At 56.2% G+C, this 18903-nt stretch overlaps 1 protein-coding gene across 5 annotated transcripts in view; it reads right to left on the bottom strand.

The window, feature by feature from the left end:
- Positions 1-18903, bottom strand: part of ADCY3 (adenylate cyclase 3) — a 90001-nt gene that overhangs the window by 14295 nt on the left and 56803 nt on the right. For 3 of the 5 annotated variants that reach the window (XM_057558196.1, XM_057558197.1, XM_057558199.1), the window contains exons 4-9: positions 7398-7528; positions 6895-7006; positions 6591-6733; positions 5108-5266; positions 4155-4332; positions 84-212 (exon numbers count right to left, since the gene is read on the bottom strand). In XM_057558196.1, coding sequence (XP_057414179.1) covers positions 84-212; positions 4155-4332; positions 5108-5266; positions 6591-6733; positions 6895-7006; positions 7398-7528 — 852 coding nt within the window. The remainder of the gene's footprint in view (positions 1-83; positions 213-4154; positions 4333-5107; positions 5267-6590; positions 6734-6894; positions 7007-7397; positions 7529-18903) is intronic. The other 2 variants (XM_057558198.1, XM_057558200.1) reach the window with 1 other exon arrangement.

Below are 18903 nucleotides of genomic sequence, written 5' to 3'. Positions count from 1 at the left end.
GCGGCGACCAGCCCAAGTTACAGCCACCAAAGACAGAGGCCAGGCTAGGGGCCAGGCCACCCCGGGCCTCGCCCCGCACGTACCTGGGCATCGGGCTCCTCGGGCCCCTCGGACGTGGAGCCGCTGGTGTGGATGCTCCCGTCGGGCTCCTTGGTCTCAATGAGCGCTGGGGAGCCGGGCTTCGAGGAAGGTGGCGCTCCGTTCGGCAGAGCCTGCAGCAGACGGGAGTGGCCATCAGGAGCCCCCAGGCACTGCCAGATGCCCACCCAGCGTGGGGTTGGTCTACTCTCAGTCTGGAATCTTCCCACAGGAGTTCAGAGGCCTTGTGACCTTAGAAATCTCACTATTCAGTTCCTTCTCTAGACCATCAATTTTAAAACGCTGCAATTTTCTAGTATCCATTTCTAGTATTAAAACTTTTCTAAGCAGAGAAAGACCCTATTGTTCCAACTCCTATTTTTAAAACAGTAACTCAGTGACACAGTGATTCACAGAGATCTTTTCTGGGGTCGAGCCCTGTCAAATGCCTTCCAAAAGTCTGAATAAATTCCATAAACCAATTTCCCCAATGATTATTTAATTTACTCCGTCAAGGAAAAATACTACTCTATACAGGGAAACAGTTCATTCATTCATTTACCAAGTATTTACTGGGTACCTACTGTGTGACAAGAACTGTTGTAACTCCTGGGGACACAGAACGTCCTAACCTCAGAGCCCACCTTCTAGGGAGGACGGGCGGACATCAGCGAAGTAAAGAAGTAAATGATTACAGAAGGTCAGAGAGCAGTGCTCTGGAGGGGTGGAGTAGGCAAGGGACAGAGGCATTGCTGGGGAGTGTGACTGTAAGGGGGGCGGGGGAGGTGTCACCGTGAAGATGGCATTTCCGTGAAGACCCAGAGCACACCACGCGGCTCTCAGGCACGGGGTCCAGCAGGCGGAAGCCCGGGGCGGGCTGGAGGCCCGGGGTGTCTGAGCAGCAGCCAGGAGCGCGGCGCTGCCCGCGCCCAGCGAGTGAAAGGGGTGGGGTGGTGAGGACCTGCTGGATGGGGTTCCTGACCTCAGGGGACTTTGGCTCTTTCTCTGAGTGAGATGGGGACCAAAGGAGGGTGTTGAGCGGGTGGGGCGGGGGGTGGGTGTGTGTGTGTGTGACATGATTTCGCCTAACATCCCAGCAGGATCACTCTGGCTGCTGTGTGGAGACAGAGGGGGGCGGAGCAGGGCGACAGATTGGGAGACCACTGCACTGACCCAGGCATGAAGTGGCTCGGATGGGATGGCGGCTGCCGGGGTGTGAGGAGAGCGGGGCTAGAGCTATAGCTTGCAGGAAGGGGCTCATGGATTGTAGAGGGGGGTCAGGATGTCTCCAAAGGTTTGGGGCTGAGCAGTTAAAAGAACGGAGTTGCCACTGATTGAGACGGGGGAGACTGAGGAAGAGTGGGCTTTAGGGTGGAGAGAAGATCAGGAGCTCAGCTTTGGACCTGTCATATACACAGATGGAAATGCACACATGGCTGTAAGTTTAGTGCAGCGATGCTGGTTGGGGCTGAGATCTCAATTTGGGAGTTGTCGGAGATGGCATTTAAAACAACTGAATGAGACTAACAGCAAGGTTAGTATAGATGGGAGATGTCTTTTTAACACTTTGGAAAGGATCCACTGTGACAATTCTCCTCACACTCTCCTCCTTATCACTTTGTTCAACTAAACCACGGGGAGAGGCTTCTGCAGATGGAATGGTATTTGCTCCTATGAGGCCCAGAGAAGCCACCGTCACCACTTTCCCTACTGCTTCCCATCATCACTCACACATCATTCACGCGTTATCTCTGTGCTTGACTACTTCTGACTGACTGCTGAGCAGGTTTGGTGATTTGCTGACATGGCCTTCTCGGCACACATCTTGAGTTGGAGACATCTTAAACAATTATTGAGCTAATCACATGGGCTCATGATAATGGTGTTAAGTTGTTCACTTAACGCACACTGGGGGCTGACAGTTGCTGCAGCGCCTTGTAGGGAAGACAACTGGTATAATCTACAGCAGCTCAACTTCTAAGTTCCCTGAGACAGATGCATCACAGTGCTGGGCACGAAGCGAATGCTTGATACATAGCTGATGAGCAACGTATGACAGAAGGCTCAGCTCTCTAATAAACAAAAAGCGTCTACAAACCAGAGGTGGAAAAAGCCCTCAAAGGTTAGATATGAATATGCAATTCACAGAAGAAAATCACCAGGCTGACAACCATGTTAAAAGTGTCCAGGGGCTTCCCTGGTGGCGCAGTGGTTGAGAATCTGCCTGCCAATGCAGGGGACACGGGTTCGAGCCCTGGTCTGGGAAGATCCCACATGCCACGGAGCGACTGGGCCCGTGAGCCACAACTGCTGAGCCTGCGCGTCTGGGGCCTGTGCTCCGCAACAAGAGAGGCCGCGAGAGTGAGAGGCCCGCGCACCGCGATGAAGAGTGGTCCCCGCTTGCCGCAACTAGAGAAAACCCTCACACAGAAACGAAGACCCAACACAGCCAAAAATAAATAATAAATAAATAATAAAATTTAAAAAAAAAAGTGTCCAGTCTTACTAATAACTGAAGAAATGCGATTAAAACAATAAGATACCCTGGGTTCATCTTTCAAATGAACGAAGAAAAAAAGTGAGGAAAGAGCCAGCAAAGGCACGGGGAGGGCGGCAGGAGGTGAGTAGCAGGCACATTGGTTAAACTTTCAATGTACAGAACCTTTAATCCAGCTTTTCCACTTCGCAACATCTATGTTTTTTAGGTAGGGGCACTAAGAAACAGTTAAAAGTCAACTTTACAACACACTGAAAACCTGGATTGCCCCAAAACGTCAGGAAAATTGGTTTTGAAGGGAACAGAGCCCATGTTTCCATGAGAAATGGGCCGCCTCATTTGTCTGATGGAGCATTTACGAAGAAGTCTATCTCCCGTTCACTGGAAGCTGTCGCCTGTGCTCCTGTCCTGTGTGGCAGCACCCAGGCCACGGGGCCCAACGGCCCACAACCCGGACCCCACTGCTACTCACCCAGAGCCTCTGTGCTAGTGTTTTAAGCTGCATGTCCACGAACTCACTTTTCTCTAATTGGAAACCTGAATAATGACTCCTGCACACCAGCTTCATAAAGACACTGCTGCCAGGGCCCCGTCCATAACCCTCCCAGGGGTGTCAGGTGCCAAGAACAACTCCTGAGTCAAATGACGCACCATGCAAGGGTTGATTAAATGAGAAAATGCAAGATTAGAACGAACAGGAATGAGTGTGGTTGTCACAAAGATACATTTGACTGCTGCCCTGTGACTTCAAGGTGGTCCCCAGTACAACCAAATTTGTGCGTAATTTTTTAAAGGAACAGCATTTTAAAATGTACTAAAAACGTTTTTTGCCAGAAATTGTAAATGTTCCGTCACTTCACAAAGGCAGCTGATTTCTCAAATTGTTGTCAATTACCATCTTGCAGAATAGCTTAGAAGATGCATTGTTCATTTGTTCCAGTGAATATATTGAAGTTGTGCATGTAGCACTCTTTTTTTAAAAAATAAACTTATTTATTTTTGGCTGCGTTGGGTCTTCATTGCTGTGCATGGGCTTTCTCTAGTTGCAGTGAGCGGGGGCTACTCCTCGCTGTGCTGCATGGGCTTCTCGTGTTGCAGAGCACGGGCTCTAGGCGCACAGACTTCAGTAGTTGTGGCCCGCGGGCTCAGTAGTTGTGGCTCTCGGGCTTAGTTGCTCCGTGGCATGTGGGATCTTCCCGGACCAGGGCTCGAACCCATGTCCCCTGCACTGGCGGGCAGATTCGTAACCACTGCGCCACCAGGGAAGTCCCCTAGCACTCCTACAATATGAAGACTCAATAATTTTGTGACAAGGTCAAGTCTCATTTCATGGGGCTCCACTTTCCACCGTGACATTTCCTAATTTTCTGCAGGACAGCTTCCTACTTTTCTGAGTTCTTTAGAGCATTTACTGTAGCTCAGCCTTCACACTGGGCATGAAATATTTACCTCGTACTACCCTTTGCTCTAACACTCAGCAGCTAGCGGGACCTCTCATAGTCCTGCCAACTCTTCTACAATCTCGCCTCTAATCCCTTCCTTTCCCTCCCCCAGCCCAGGGGGTGGGTGGAGGACTCACTGAGCCACTGAGGCCATTTTGGGCGGCTGTCCTCTTCACCTCTGGCTTGGACGCAATGATGAGGTAGGTTTCGATGCCCTTCTCATCCAGGTAATCACAGCGGCTGCCCCCGTCGCCTGGCTCCACATCGAACTCGCCTTTCAGGCAGTCCATGGTGCTCTGGGAGATGTGCACGCGCCTGCATTCCGGCGAGAGGGGCCCTGAGCACAGGCCCCGAGGCAGCCCCCGCCCCACCCCCGGGGACAGAGGCGGAGCGGAGACAGGCAAGTCCTGGCACTAAGTGGCGGTGTAGGCAGCCCGGCACCTCCCCTTCTCTGAGCCTCGGCGTTCAATCCATGAGACAGTTTGTCCTCACAGGCTGCTGAGGGTAGCAAATGAGATAAGGAATTGAAGTCTGCTCTGAACACTAAGGTCAGAAGGCCTGGTTGTCATCCACCTGGTGTGATTCTCCGCTGCAACACCTGCTGTCAGGGGGTAATAACCCATTTCTGGGGAGTCACCACTAGGGAGAGAACTGTCACTGCCTCCAAGGGAAGCCCCCTGACCCAGGCGGGGACGGTTTCACCGCATCCTTGGTCCACCCTGAGGGTGGAGCCTGCCCCACCTGGCTGGCCGAGTCTGTAGAGAACTCAGGAAAGACGTGCAGGTGCCTTAGAGCCTGTTGGGAGACTCTCACTGCTAACACTGCCCTTCGGGGTGACCTGCGCACTGAAGGAGCTCCAGCCCTGACCTCAGAGCCCCGAGGCCCCGCGGTGGGTAAAGGGGGCAGGAGGACAGACTCCTGCAGAGCCCCAGGCAGGAAAGGCCCAGGAGGCAGGCCCTGGAAGAAGAACACGGCTCCTGGGTGGGAAGGGCTGCTTCTTCGAGGCCCCTTGTCCCTCGTTTGGGCCACAGCCCTGAGGGATGGATGGGCCGGTCCCCTCCCCTGGCCCCAGGAAGGAACGTGCGCTCACCCGGGGATGCCGCCGGCCTCCATCTTGTTGGCCACGGTGACATCGGTGGACCACACATCGTACTGCCAGCGCTTCTGGCCCAGGACACCCCCCAGCACGGTGCCCGTGTGCACCCCGACTCGCATGTCCACCCCGGTCTTCGTCTTCTCCCGTACATACCTGCCAGGTACACACAGAAAGGAGGAGGGGTCAGGCCTGCCCACAGCCAGGTGGCCAGCCCCCTCCCCAGCCCCCTCCCCAGCCCCCCAGCGGGAGGAATTCTGCACAGCCTTCCTCCCCTCCAGGCTGCAGGGCCTACAGAATGCCCCCATTGCTTTCTGCTCACATCTGAGTCACCCACAGCTGGGGCTACAGCAGGCACTGGCCAAGGTGAGATTCAGCAACCAGAGGCCAGTGTGACTCGGGGTGGGGATGGAGGGGCAGGAAACAGCAGAGACCCTCTGCCCCTGAGGGACCTCCAACTGTTCTCTTCCAACCATCCGTTTACTCATTTGTGCAGCTGACCTTCACTGAGCGCCTACTATGTGCCAGGCCCTGCACTACGTGCTGTGTGTGCAGAGGGGAAGAGCTCCTTGCTTGAGATCTCCAGGAGGAGACAAACAGGAATTTCAGCACTTTGCCCAACAGTGATGGGAGTAGAGGTTAAGAGTCTCTAAATCCTGAACTATGGCCCCTGGGGAAAGGCAGCATCTGCTTCTTTCCAGCCAATCCTAGAGGGGGCTTTAACCTGGAAGACAGTAAAAATGCAAAACCACCCCCTTGGAGATGGTGGTGAAGCACACGCCCAATTCCTGGACTCAGCAAGGGGCTTGGGGCAGCTGGTACCACCCAGGGCCCACCAGAGGCCTTGAGTCGACGGCAGGGAGCACCCCCCCCGCCCCCCCACCCCCCCCAGGGATCTCCAAGCCCACAGGCGCAGTGACAGCAGTGGGGAAGAGCTGGGGAGGCAGAGTTCACCACCCTAGAGGCTCACAGTGGTGCAGGCAGGAGCCTTGGCCGGAGCTCAGAAGCCAGGGTTCCACTCCCATCTCTGCTGCCCAAACATCTCATGACCTCAGCAGTCCCTTCACTGCTGTACTCGGGCTTCCTGATCCAAGAGATGGGCATGGAGATCTCTGAACCTATCTGCCCTGGGGGGTCATGATGAGAAAACACGGAGAGAAGAGATGGGGTGGGGGGACACTTGGGAGGAAAAGAAAGCAAATGGAAGGTGGCAGAATTTCATGATGACTGCACCTTCCAGCAGAAAAAACTAGTGTGGACTAAAGCTAGAAAAGCATCCCTTGGAGGCTGCAGTTTCCCTCAGCTGTGAGGAAGGTAAGCCTAGCCCGACTTCCCAGAGCCTGGGACTGACCATGCCGCACCCACCTTATCCCCTGACGAGCCCGGCTCGGGGGCCTCGGGATGCACAGGGCCCACCAAGACAGAGCAGCGCGGGAGGCGTGCTGGTGCCAGAGCCGGGAGCCACACTCCCCCCACTTACGAGATGGCCTCCACCATGGCGAGCCCCATGAGGATGGAGCAGACGGCGTGGTCCTCCCGGTAGTCAGGCAGCCCACAGATGCAGTAGTAACAGTCGCCCAGAATCTTAATCCGCAGCTGGTGGTATTTCTGAAAGGGCAGGTCCTGAGTCCCTCCTCGGCAAGGAGGGGAGAGGGGCAAAGAAAGCAGAGGACGGATGGGTGGGTGGAAGTCCTGGGAGCCGGAGGAGGAGGGGCAGGGCCAGGTCATGAAGATGGTGCCCCCCACCCCTCCCCGGAAAGCTGGGCGAGGGTCAGGGTACTTACGGCCGCCAGCTTGTCGAAGCGGGCAAAGAGCTCGTTGAGGAGCTTCACGAGCTCTTGGGCGCTGCAGGCTGAAGACAGCTGGGTGAAGCCCACGATGTCGGCAAAGAGAATGCTGCGGAGGGGGAGGCAGGCCCCGGCGGTGAGGACCCGGACGGCACGCCGGGCTCCTCGCTGCCCACCGCCAGCTCCCGCCCCAGCCCTCAGGCGGCCAGGTCCCTGCTCGAGCCCCGAAGCGGTGAGACCCTGGCACGTCCAGGGCACACTCAGGGCTCCGGCGTTTAGCTTATCTCGCGGGTGGCGTCTGTACAATGACAGGCCTGGACCACGGGACCCATCTTGGCCCCAACATCTGGCAGCAAGGCGGCCCCCGTGGGGACTGAGGCTCACACTGCGGGGTGGCCGTGTTTCCGGTGCCCAGGAAGACTCTCGAACCCCGCAGTGCTCAGCCGACCCCCCCAAAGCCTCCGTCCTGTGCTCGGAGCCCAGGCCTGCAGCCGGCGCACCTGACGTTCTCGTGGCGGTACATGTACATGGTGTTGAACTGCTGCTGGTCCTTCTGGCTCTCGTCCTTCTTCATGTCCTTCAGCATCTCATCTGCCACGTGCTTGGGCAGGATGGAAAGCATAAGGTTCTCCTGTGGGGGAGGAGAGAGTGAGTGGGGAGGGCAGGGGCAGGTGCGGACACTCTGGGAAGACACGCCCTTATCCTGGTGACAGGTGTCAGCCAGGAGCCAGGTGACCCTCCGCAGAGACCGTGCAGTGTACGCCCCTCACTGGGAAGCAGCCGGAGGCCCAGGACCGGCCGCCTCCTGCCCTGAGCAGGCTCAGCATCGCGACCTGAGCACCTTCAGAGCACGGACAGAGCTCAGAAACCCGTGAAGAACCCCAGGCTTGGCTCTGTGCCTCCAAGGCATCCCCAGTACCACAGGAAGGGTGACAGCGCCTCCGTGTGCCCTAGAGGGCAGGGCTTCTGTGTGACCCACCCCACCTTGCACAGGGCCATCACTCAAGAATCCGGATTCAATGTGACGTGCCAGGTACCACGCTAGGTGCCAGGCTACGGAGACGAGCGAGTCCCTCCCGCCGAGGGCTGTGGGTCTCGTGGGGGACACGCTAATGCACCCATCACAGGGCGGTGAGATCCGCGCTAAGACGAGCAACGGAGGGCAGAGCACTGAGAAAGAAGGAAGGAAGGACGTGGGGGGCCGTCAAGGAGGCCTGCCTAGGAGCGAGGCTTGAGGACTGAGAACACCCTGTCAGAGCAGCCGCGGGGCCGGCAGGTGTGGGCGGAGGCGGAAACAGCACGCGGCGCGGCGGCCGGAGAGCGCGGCTGGGTCAGGGCCAGCAGGCCGCCACCTGGGGCCTCACCCGGCTGCTGCCCGGTTCACAAATCAAGTCGTGCCGGCCCCCAGCCCCGCTCGCCCATTTACACATTGTCTGCGGCCGTCTTCTCGGCGGAACAGCAGAGTTGGGTGGCTGTGACAGAGACTGTGTGGCCCACAAAGCCGAAAAAACGTACTAACTGGCCTTATTCAGAAAGCACCTGCCGACCCCTGGCTCGGACGCCGGAAGGGCCTCTCGAGCCGGGCCGGGCATCGGAAGTCCTTCCCGAGGGCTGGGGAAGCAACGGGCCCAGGCGGAGGGCGTGGGGCAGAGACGGAAGCAGGGAGGCCAGTTAGGAGCCCCCGCCGTTCTCCAGGCAGAGCCGGGCCCGAATGAGGGCGGCCGGCTGGGCAGGGCAGGCGGCCTAAGACCCCGGGCCGGCAGGATCCGCGACTTGGTGCCGCCTGCACCTGGGTGATGGGCCACGGCCTGGGCGTCCGGGTGGGAGGTGCCAGTCTCTGAAATACGGGCAAAAGGAGGAGGGAGAGGTGGGGGGGTAAGATGGGAGTCTGGTCTAGGAGGTGCCTTGGAGGCCCCCCGTGCAGGGACGCCCTGCAGGCAGATGCTCGGTGACTAGCGGGCTGAGCCTGCAGCTCAGAAGCTGCAGGTTAGACCGAGCGCAGGAACAGGAGAGAGGAGACACGTGGCGGCGGGGGTGCTGGAGGCTGGGTCAGAGGAGGGGGAAACGCAGGCAGCGGCAACTGGTTGGGAAGGAACCGCCCCGTGCCCCCGGGAGGGGAGGGAGGTGACGGTGGTGCCCGCTGGAGGACGGTGCGAGAGGCTGGAGGGAGAACCTCAGGTGCAGGTCTGCAGGGTGGAAACGGTAAGGGAGCAAGAGAACCGCGCTAATGGCGAGGAGGCGACTAAACCGAGGCCCGCGGGATGAGCCAGCGGGAAGTGAGGTCAGCCTGGGAGAAGTGTGGGTGCAGAAGGAGGCAGAGAGGGCCGGGGGAACAAGAGACGTGGCTGGAGGGCGCAGCCTTTGACCCCGGGGTGGAGCAGTTCCGGGGGACCAGGCCAGTGCTGCAGGGTCAGCCGCTGAAAGGGGAGGAGGGGACGGGCGGGGCGCGCGGATCCGGGAGTGCTGTGTGCAGTTACCTGGGGCCAGGAGCTACCTGGGGCAGGAGGGGCGGCCAGAAAACCAAGACCCGCGTCCTCAGCACCTGGGGTCTGACCAGGGGTCAGGGGCCACAGTGAAACTCCGGCTGCAGGTCCCAGGCCTCGGCAGCGATGCCAGCCCCGCGGTACAGGAGCGGGGACATGCCTCCGCCACGGGCCTGGACGGGGGTAGGGCCCTGCCCGCTCCTGCTCTGTGCCGTGTTCAGTGGGCCCTGAGGCCAGAAAACCCCGCTCTACCTGCCTTTCAGACGCACCTGCTCTGGGGTAGGAGCCTGAGGTGTAGAGGTCGACTCCTCTCCTCCGGTGGGCGCAGCCAAGAGGCCCCCAAGAGTCTGGTGTCGTACCTGGGCCTCTGTCCCCACTGAGCCAGAGAGCTGGGGCCTCAGCTCCCCTGGAGAAGACGGCTCAGCTGTAGGCGGCCCCTCCCTCCTCCTCCCAGGAAGGCCTGCAGGCCAGGAGCCCCCCACCTGCTCGCCATCACACAGGGAGGCAGGTCCCGGTGCCCTATCTCTGTTCTCACAGGGAAGATCAATCCTCCTTCTTGCGGTGAATACCACCGTAACAAGGTGAGCCCGCTCTGCTCAGCATGCCTGGCACTGGCTCTAGCCTGAAGCACGGACAGAGGTTATTCCTATTACCCTCCCATTTCCACAGCAGTGTCTCTTCCACCGTTAAGAACCTCGCGAATGGCACCGCTACAGCTCAGGAATGAGAAGCCACAATAACCCCAGGGCGCCCTGCCTGGCTCCACCCGAGCCTCCCGGGGCCCAGCAGCCCAAGCAGAGCAGGTGGCAAAGCTCTCAGCTTGGGAAGAAGATGAGCCTCCAGGAGGATTTTCAAGAAAAGCCAGAGACACGAGGCCCTGCCTGCTCTCGAGGGTGGCCTGTGGAGAGAGCTGCTGGGGTCCTGAGCGGGAGCAGGAGCCGAGGCTGGGGGGCAGCAGTGAGGGCTGGGGCAGGAATCCCAGGGGTCCCAGCCCGCCCCACGTGTGGCCCTGCCCATGCCAGGCTGGCAGGGACAGGGTCCGACCGCCTGGCTCAGACCCGAGCCCTGCCACTCGCTGCGTGATGCCAGGCCACCATTAAACTTCCCCGTGCCCTGGTGTCCTCGCCCGTAAAACAGGAGGGCTGAGCGACTCGTTACCATAAAGCACTTAAAACGATGTCTGCACATGGCAAGTGCTCCATATACTTTAGCTGTTCTTGTGTCACTTGGTGTGAAGTGTCACTGAGGCACTGAGACAGAAGGTGTCTCAGAAAGACAAGGTCTAAACTTCCCCTGGGGCTTCCAAGCTGGCCACAGATTTATCAATGAAGAGCTCCAGCGGGATGTCAGGGTCAGCAGGAAACCTTTTGGTCCCTTGGCCAGGCCCTGTGAGCTCTGTCTGGTCCAGACAGGATGATAAGGGGACACCAGGAAGGATCCTGCCTTCCACGCGCATCTCAGCCTTTCTCCCCTCAACGTGCATGCGGGATACAGGCCAACGCAGGAAAGAGGCAGACATGTGAGGGGCGTGGGCAGGGCCTGCCAGGCTGGGAAGAGCAGAGGGGGGCCACGGGACACCGAGGACCAGGAAAGTCACAGCGCGGTGCGGCCTGCCTCAGCAGCCACCCCCGACACAGGCAGGCCTTTCCCACGCCCCCCTCAGGCTCTTCCACAGAACTCTGTCCTCCCAGAAAAGCCACTCTGGGCTCCCTGGGAACCTTGGGGACATCAGAATGCAATCCAACCCTGTGAAGTGCCCGTGGCCCAATTTCCCTGGAAACAAGCCGGGCCTCCCCGGAGGCAACACGCACTGCCCTATCCTAGCACGGCCTGGGCTCCAGTACTGTCAACCAGGGCAGGATAAAGGCAGCAGCGGAAGCACAAAGGAGGGCAGCCCTGACGCCCAAAACCCAGGTGCCTTGGAGGTCCACAGAGCGAGGAGGCTGTGAGCTTATCTCTGGGGGTGCCACGTGGGGAATTTTCACTTTTTGCATCACGTGATTCTGTAACTTTTTGCAAGAGAAGAGATGAGTTCTGGGACTTCCCTGGTGGTCCAGTGGTTAAGACTCTGCACTCCCAATGCAGGGGGCCCGAGTGATCCCTGGTCAGGGAACTAGATCCCGCATGCATGCCACAACTAAGGAGCCCAGGTGCCGCAACTAAGGAGCTGGCGAGCTGCAACTAAAAAGCCTGCGTGCCGCAACTAAGACCTGGCGCAGCCAAATAAATAAATAAATGCTTTTTTTAAAAAAAGAGAATAGACGAGTTCTGAAAGCAGATAACCCTTAAATGTCAAATTTTCAAATATCAAGAAAGCAGCTGTGGTTGTAAATGAAGGCTACCAATTGACCCGTGTGGTGTACGGCAACCCTATGGTCAACCTCAAAAGGTTAGCAGGCAGAGTCCACCTTAAGTCACTCTGATAAGATGAGTCTTAAATAAGAAGTAGGTGTACACAGAAAAAAGAACAAACAATTTGTCAGATGAGAAAAAATGCAACAGGCAGCTGCCACGGGACTGGACAGGAAAGAACATTCTAGTAGGTGGAGGGCAGGGGTAAGAAAGTGGCCGAGTGGGCAGCGAAGGAGGGGCCGGGCCCACGTCGCAACCCCAGGACTTCTGTGACAGCCAGGCTCTGCTCCCCTCCCCCTGCCACCTTCCACGTCTGAACTTCACACCCGTGTCTGGCTCCCCACCCGCGTGCTTCTCCGCGGCACCGAGGCCTCCTCCCTGTGACACCCACCTGCCTTCCTGGCCCCAGCTCCCCCCTGATCTCCTCGGTGGCCCCTCCTGGGTAGACAAGCTGGACTATTTGCTTTTCTCTGCTCTGGCATCACTCTCTCTGGAACGCCCCCTCCTCACCCACCTGCCACCTCTCCAGAGCCCCCGGCCCCTGCCCAGGTGTGCTCATCCCCTTCCTTACCTACACCCACTTTATACCAGTGTCTCTACTGATGCTGGCCTTGTTTGCCCTTACATTTCAGAGATTCTAAACCCATTCCTGGATCCTGGCCTCTCTTAAGAGTGTATGATGCTAATGATGGATCTTCTAGAAAAATCCTCACACACACATAGAGGACCCTTGACATCCATTCTCAGCATCCAGGCTGAAGACCCCAACACCTCCCTCATCCGTGTCCTTGGAGAAGGAAGGAGGCTGGGATCCAAGTGCACTTGCCTGGTGGGTCTCACAGAGGGCACAAGGGTGGACAGGACAGGAGCCACCCAGGGCCTCCTCGGGGCCCAGAGCTGGGGGATGTGTCTTGGTCTCCCCAGCAGAGAGGCAGAGCCTGCTCTCCCTAAAATAGCAGTTGCTATATGTTTTGGGAGTCATAAGAATGTTCTGAGCCTCTGACCCATTAATGGTGCTTCTGGGAATTTATCCAACAGAAATAATCCAAAAGAAGTAAGAAGATTTATGTGTACGAACTTTAACGCAGCATCACTTACACTCGTGGAAAAAACTATAAGCAGCCCAAATGCCCAGAAAACGGCTAATTAGATTGTGACACATCCTCTGGATGGAAGATTATGCAACCTTAAAAATGATATTGGTGAAAACTGTTACAAGAAAATGATGAGAGAGAAAAGCAAGACATGAAATTGTGTTCTGTGAAGGTGACGCTGGACGCACATGCATCGAAATAACGGCAGAAGGATATATGCAAGAGAGAAAAGGGTAACAGTGTGAGAGATGGAATTAAGAGAAAACTTTACATGTTTTTCAAAATTGCTGTATGGTTGTTATACTGCTGCTGCTTCTTTTTTAAAGTACATTTTAAACTGGAAATAAACACAAAACTTCCTGTTGCCTCCAGCTGTGACCCTGACCCCAGCTTGTCTGTAACTACCAGTTTTCTTAGAAATGGACCGTCCCTGCAAGGCCACTGAGCTGCCTCCAGACTCCCACATCTGCTTGGTTGTAACCTGAGAAAGGAGACTGACGGCCAGGTGCGAAGCAAGCAGGAGACCACGGCCCCCCAGTGAAACGGGAAGGAGGCAGTGGCCCTCTCTTAGGGAGCCGTGCGACAGAACCGGCGCCCTGGGCTGGCTTCTTTCTGCAGTTCTTAGAAGCACAGCAAGTCGCCAGGCAAATGGACACTAACGACCAGTATCAAGATCGTCCCTCTTCTTCCCTAAAACTTTCTCACCTACCCAATATTTTCACAAACACGTCATATTGCCTCCATCTTGCAGGTGCCCAAATCGAGGCGTGGAGGGGTTAGGTGGATTGTCCCGGTTCCTCAGCCGTAGTGGCAGACCCGGAACGTGGACCCAGGGCTCCCTGACCCACGGAACTGGTGGCTTTTTCTCCACCAAAAGATGTACTTTTCACACTCTAACTCTCTCACCTGCACCGGACATTGTTCTGCTATGAATGTGAAGAAAAAGAAGTGCCCAAATCGATATCTAGTAAGGACCTGACAACACGGCTGCCCTGGGGATGAGCCCACCAGAACATTCTGTGGGCCCCGGTCCCTGTGCTGTTGTGTGGGAGGGTGGGTCCTCTGTGGGTGCCTCAGCATTCTGGCCCAGGCTCACCAGACCACATCGGGGCACCGGGGAGAGCGGGCCGGGCCAGGGCAGCTGCTAGGACTCTTCCTGACGGTCAGCAGAGAAGGAGGGGGAGGGTACTGCTGGGGCGGAAGCAGGGGAGGCCTGGGCTCAGTGCTGGGCAGGCCAGGAGACTGCCCCGAGCCCCACCCCCCACCCTTTCCCCACGGGCCGAGGGGAGGAGGAGAAAGGGGCTGATGCTGAGAGCTCTGCCTCAGTGACTGACAGTGGGCTCTGGATGTGACCAACGGTGAGGGCCCTGAGATGCTGGGTCACCCCAAAGCTGCAAGAGAAGCCAACTGCGGCAGCTCCAGAGGGGCTCACCTAGACGGGGGTGCCACCAGGTCTCCCCTATGGTCCAGTGAGCTGCCACTGGACTGACCGCAAAGGGTCCAGAGGTGCGTGGTTCCTGTGCGAAGCTTGGCATCACTTGACACTGCTACTGGAGGAGCAGAAACTTCTGATGAGTCCCTGGACGTCTAGGCGCTGGGAGGTCCCCTGGTACAGCTGAGCCCATCCCACGGGACCAAGGCCTCATGACCCCAAGTCTGGCCTGCAGAGGGGAAGCCTCAGCATCACCTGGGGCTCACCCAGCAAGGCCCAAGGATCCTCAGGTCACTGGGGACCACACTGAAGTTTGCAAGCACCACTTTATGAGCATTTGAGAAGGATTTGAAGGAAAGGAAACCAAGGGGAAAGGCACAGTCATGGTCCTGTAGTGGAGAGGAGCTGATCGGTACACCCAGAGAAAGATCCTGCTGCCAAGGTCACTGCTGGAGACCCCCGCCTCCAAGGCCATGTCCGAGCAGCAGGCAAAAACCTCAACCAGGACTTGTGGATTAGAAAGAAGCAGAACGGGGACTTCCCTGGTGGTCCAGTGGTAAAGAATCCTCCTTCCAATGCAGGGGATGCGGGTTCGATCCCTGGTCAGGGAACTAAGATCCCACATGCTGCTGCGGGGGAACTAAACCCACGTGCCACAACTACTGAGCTCACGCACCTCAATGAGAGAGCCTGCATGCCACAAACTACAGAGCCCACGCGCTCTGGACCCCATGCACCACAACTAGAGAGAGAAAACCCACATGCCACAACTAGAGAGAAGCCCGTGCACCACAAAAGATCCCACATGCCTCAATGAAGACCCGACACAGCCAAAAAAAAAAGAAAAAGAAAATAAATAAAATAAAATAAAATCAATATTAAAGCAGAACACTTGAAACCCAGAGGATAGGACAGCAGTGATTCATGTCAAGGTGGAAATGGCAACACACCTCCAGAAACTTGGACTCATACGGTCAAAGATGCAGAGTTCCAACACTCACCCAGGCTCCCCCAGGAAAGCCAAAAACCACTGATGACCACAGTCCCAAAGAACTGGGAGTAAAGAGAAAGATGTGATCAAAGTTTATCAGGAACTAGTAGAGTGGGCAGGGGGAGGATGTTCAATAATTTGGATAATCTTTTCATTTAGTTTTTCTTCTCCCATAACCCTTTATTTTTTAAATTAGTTGTTTTGTAATATTTTCAAAACTGAATTGAAACTGTCACCCTCCCACCTCTTTAAAACTCCTGGTATTTTGAATTCTAACGCTCAGCATTCATTATCATGTGAATTCTTGTGATCAACTCCAGGCCCCTTCCTATCATCTCTCCTTTATAAAAATGACATGAGCACAGAGGCCACTGTTCTCAGGACTGTGCCTTTTCAGGCTTGTGGTGCCCTGAAGTTCCGGTATGTGCTTGCTTCACTCTTGGACCATGACTTTAAGTGACACAGTGGAAGTTTGCCAGAAAACTGGACTGTGGGAAAATGACATTTCCTTACCTTGAAGCTACTTTTAAAATCTGATGGTCTGGACCGAAAGAAGGAAAGGAAGTTGGAGGCTGAAGAGACAGATGCGAAGATAATAATGACTAACTCCAAAGCAGACTTTGCTGAAGAGACAAAGCATTTTAAAGATTTAAAAATCTTGTCAGAAGGAAGAGGAGTAGCTTTGGGGGGGTAGAGCAAAAAATCACTGAGCTGGGGTCAGGCCGCTAAGGCCCCTGTGACCTGGGGCATACACTTTGCCCCTTCGGCCTTGGTTGCTCATGTGTAAAATGGGTTCTCTCTTAAGTATCTCTTTCTTTGTTCAAAGTGGAAATTTTTCCAGAAGGAACACTTGAGAAGATACAGACCATGTATCTATAAAATGTGTGGATAGCCTGTCACTAGGACAACTGGTTACTATGGACTTTACTCCAGAGCAATCTGGTAAAATGTAGAGGATCAACTTCAGAAGGGGTAAATGTAATAACCTCTACCTGAGTCCCCAAAACCAACTGCAAGAGAATAGAATGGGGGCGGGACACAGTGTATCAACCCTGGGGGAAAAGTCTGGCCATTTGAGATGCTATTAGATTTTAAATGAATTCACAGCATAAAATGATGCCTACACAAGCCCCTTGGCCCTTAACAGAAGTTAAGGTCCAGAAAGAGGAGGTGGTGGTGCTTCTGGGTCCTCCCGCCAACAAAGAAACAGATCTCCTGGGCCTTGGTCAGTGAGGGAACCGGAGTCCGGTCACCTGAGGGTGGGTAGGAATCAGCCCAGAGAAGAGGGGGATCTGCGGCCCCACGGAGAATTCAAGTCTGAGGAACGCTGTTGTGCGGAAAAGGAATGAGCTTGCTCTGAAGGCCCCACGAGGGAAGACTGCGGGGAACAGACTGCTGCTTCCCATGGAGGGAGAATTCTCTAAAAGTCAAAACAGTGCAAACAAAGAATGTGCTGCCCCAGAGGTGGCGACCTCGCGTCCCCAGATGCCTCGTGAGAAGGCGGCAGGAGGGGGCAGCCGCGGACGGAACCACCGGCAGAGGACAGGGACTCAGGGGCTCGGGGGCTGAGACCCGGCTCCACACGGAGAAAGAAGGAGGGTGAAGGGCCTCACGCAGCCTCTCCCCAGCCCTCAAGGCTCATCCTAAAAACACACGGCAATGGAAGGTGAGGCCCTGGCCCTCTAGGAAAAGAGTCAGACGCGGTCCAGAAAGAGACAGGAAGTTTCTAGTAGGCTTCATGGGTAGAGCAGAAAACTGCCCAGATCCTGGGGAGAAGGACCCAGGCCCGCCCCAGGCAGGTGAGCAGACTGGGTGGGGCAGGGGGTCCTGGTCCCTGGGAGAAGAGACCACAGGGGCCCGGGGCAGGATGCTCGGCCTCCTGGGCTGGGGTCTCCTCATCTGTAAACGGTTACGTGCCGAGCTGCTCAGGTGAGCCGTGAGCCCGGCCAGGGCACTGTCAGCATGGTCTCGGCCAGGCTCCGGGAAGGGACGGATCAAGCACGCCAGGCCTCGCCTTCCTGCTACCCCAGGACTGAGACAGAGGAGGAGGCCAGCACCACTCCCAGGGGCCCCGAGTTGTTACGGCTGATACTCTGAGGAGGCATATTCAGGAGTTAATTACAGCAGGGTGGCCGCCAGGGATTTGGATAAACGAGCTTGGCTGATGAGAAGCTAAGTTTCTACAACATCCTTGTGAAAGGGGCAGAGGGAGGAAGACAGATTTAAGTGGAGAGACCTACAGTGCCCAGGTGGCCGGTACGTGTGCATGTGCGTCTGTGAGTGTGTGTGTACAGTGTCTGTACAAAGTAAGCCTGTTAAGTCTGCTTGTCTATTTAAAGAATGTGTGTGTCCTACTGGGTACACACACACACACACACACATACATGTCACTACAACAGGCTGTGAGCAGACCCACAGCTGTCTGCAAACCTGTCTGTTCTGGTCCTGATCTGTCCACATTCTTGGAGTTTCCAGGCCACTTAGAAGCCAAAAGGTCACTGGACCCCCCCCAGGTGCCCATCCTGGCCTGAGCACCCGTGCAGAGGAGGCAGCAGGAGGAAGGAAATGCAGGGTAGGACCTGGCCTTTAGCCCAGGGAGGTCAGGGCCCAAACAACTCCTCTCTCCCTGATGAGAGGACACAGGACCGCATCATGTGAAATCTGGACGCCCCGGTGCTGCCGCTTCTATGTGAGCAGACAGCCGCCCTGTAGACTAGGGGCCCACACGTGCTGCCCCATCTAAAAGACACGGTCATGACCTCGGTCACTCAAAGTCATCAAAGAACAATCACGGGTCATCTAGGCAAGTCCCCAAGCTACATGCTGTGAAGCTCAAAGGTAAACAGTGCTCCCAAGAGCTTGGATGAGCAGGGCAGTCAAGTCACTTGCCGACTGGCTGGTCTCACAGGACAGGAGTGCTTTGCTGTCTTCAGCCAAAGGCCATGAGAGTTCAGAGGAGGGAGAGGCTGTGTAACTCAAAGACCAGCATATCTTTAAACAAGACCTTCCACTGCAAAACAGGCTCCAAGCCAGCAGCCCAGAGTCTCCCAGGTAGACGGGCTCCAAGACGGAAGCAGGACCACATTCAATATCAGTGATGGGAGAACAGCCCAGAAACCACATAGACCCAGGGTCAGCCCAGAACCCTTACCCTGCTAGAGTGGGAGAGGGGAGGCTGAGCAAGTGCAGCTGCTGGTCATCTGCCCAGAGATGGGCCACTGTGGGCCCACGTGACCACCATCTCACAAGACTGCCCTTTGGGCCCAAAGATAGCCCACACGTGTGGCATCTGGAGCCCTCACCAAGAGAGCCTGGCACAAAGAGGGTGCTCCTTAGAGGTCTGACGAGTTAATGAGCTGTCAACTAGGAGACGTGGCCCAAGAGGCGAGCCATCACCCTCTAGAAGAGCACTTTATGCAGTCATGGAAATGCTCTGTAATTTGTGCTCTCCAATACGGTAGCCACGAACCAGCCACATGGAGCTACTGAGCACATGAAATGTGGCCAGTGCAATGGAGGAACTGACTTTTTTTGTTTTTTAGTATTTATTTATTTAGCTGCACCAGGTCTTTGTTTCAGCACGTAGGATCTTTAGTTGCGGTGTGCAGGATCTTTAGTTGTGGCATGCAGGATCTAGTTCCCTGTCCAGGGATC

The sequence above is a fragment of the Balaenoptera acutorostrata genome, chromosome 12, assembly GCF_949987535.1.
Source record: "Balaenoptera acutorostrata chromosome 12, mBalAcu1.1, whole genome shotgun sequence".
Classification (NCBI taxonomy): Eukaryota; Metazoa; Chordata; class Mammalia; order Artiodactyla; family Balaenopteridae; genus Balaenoptera; species Balaenoptera acutorostrata.
This window is presented reverse-complemented; position numbering and strand designations above follow the sequence as displayed.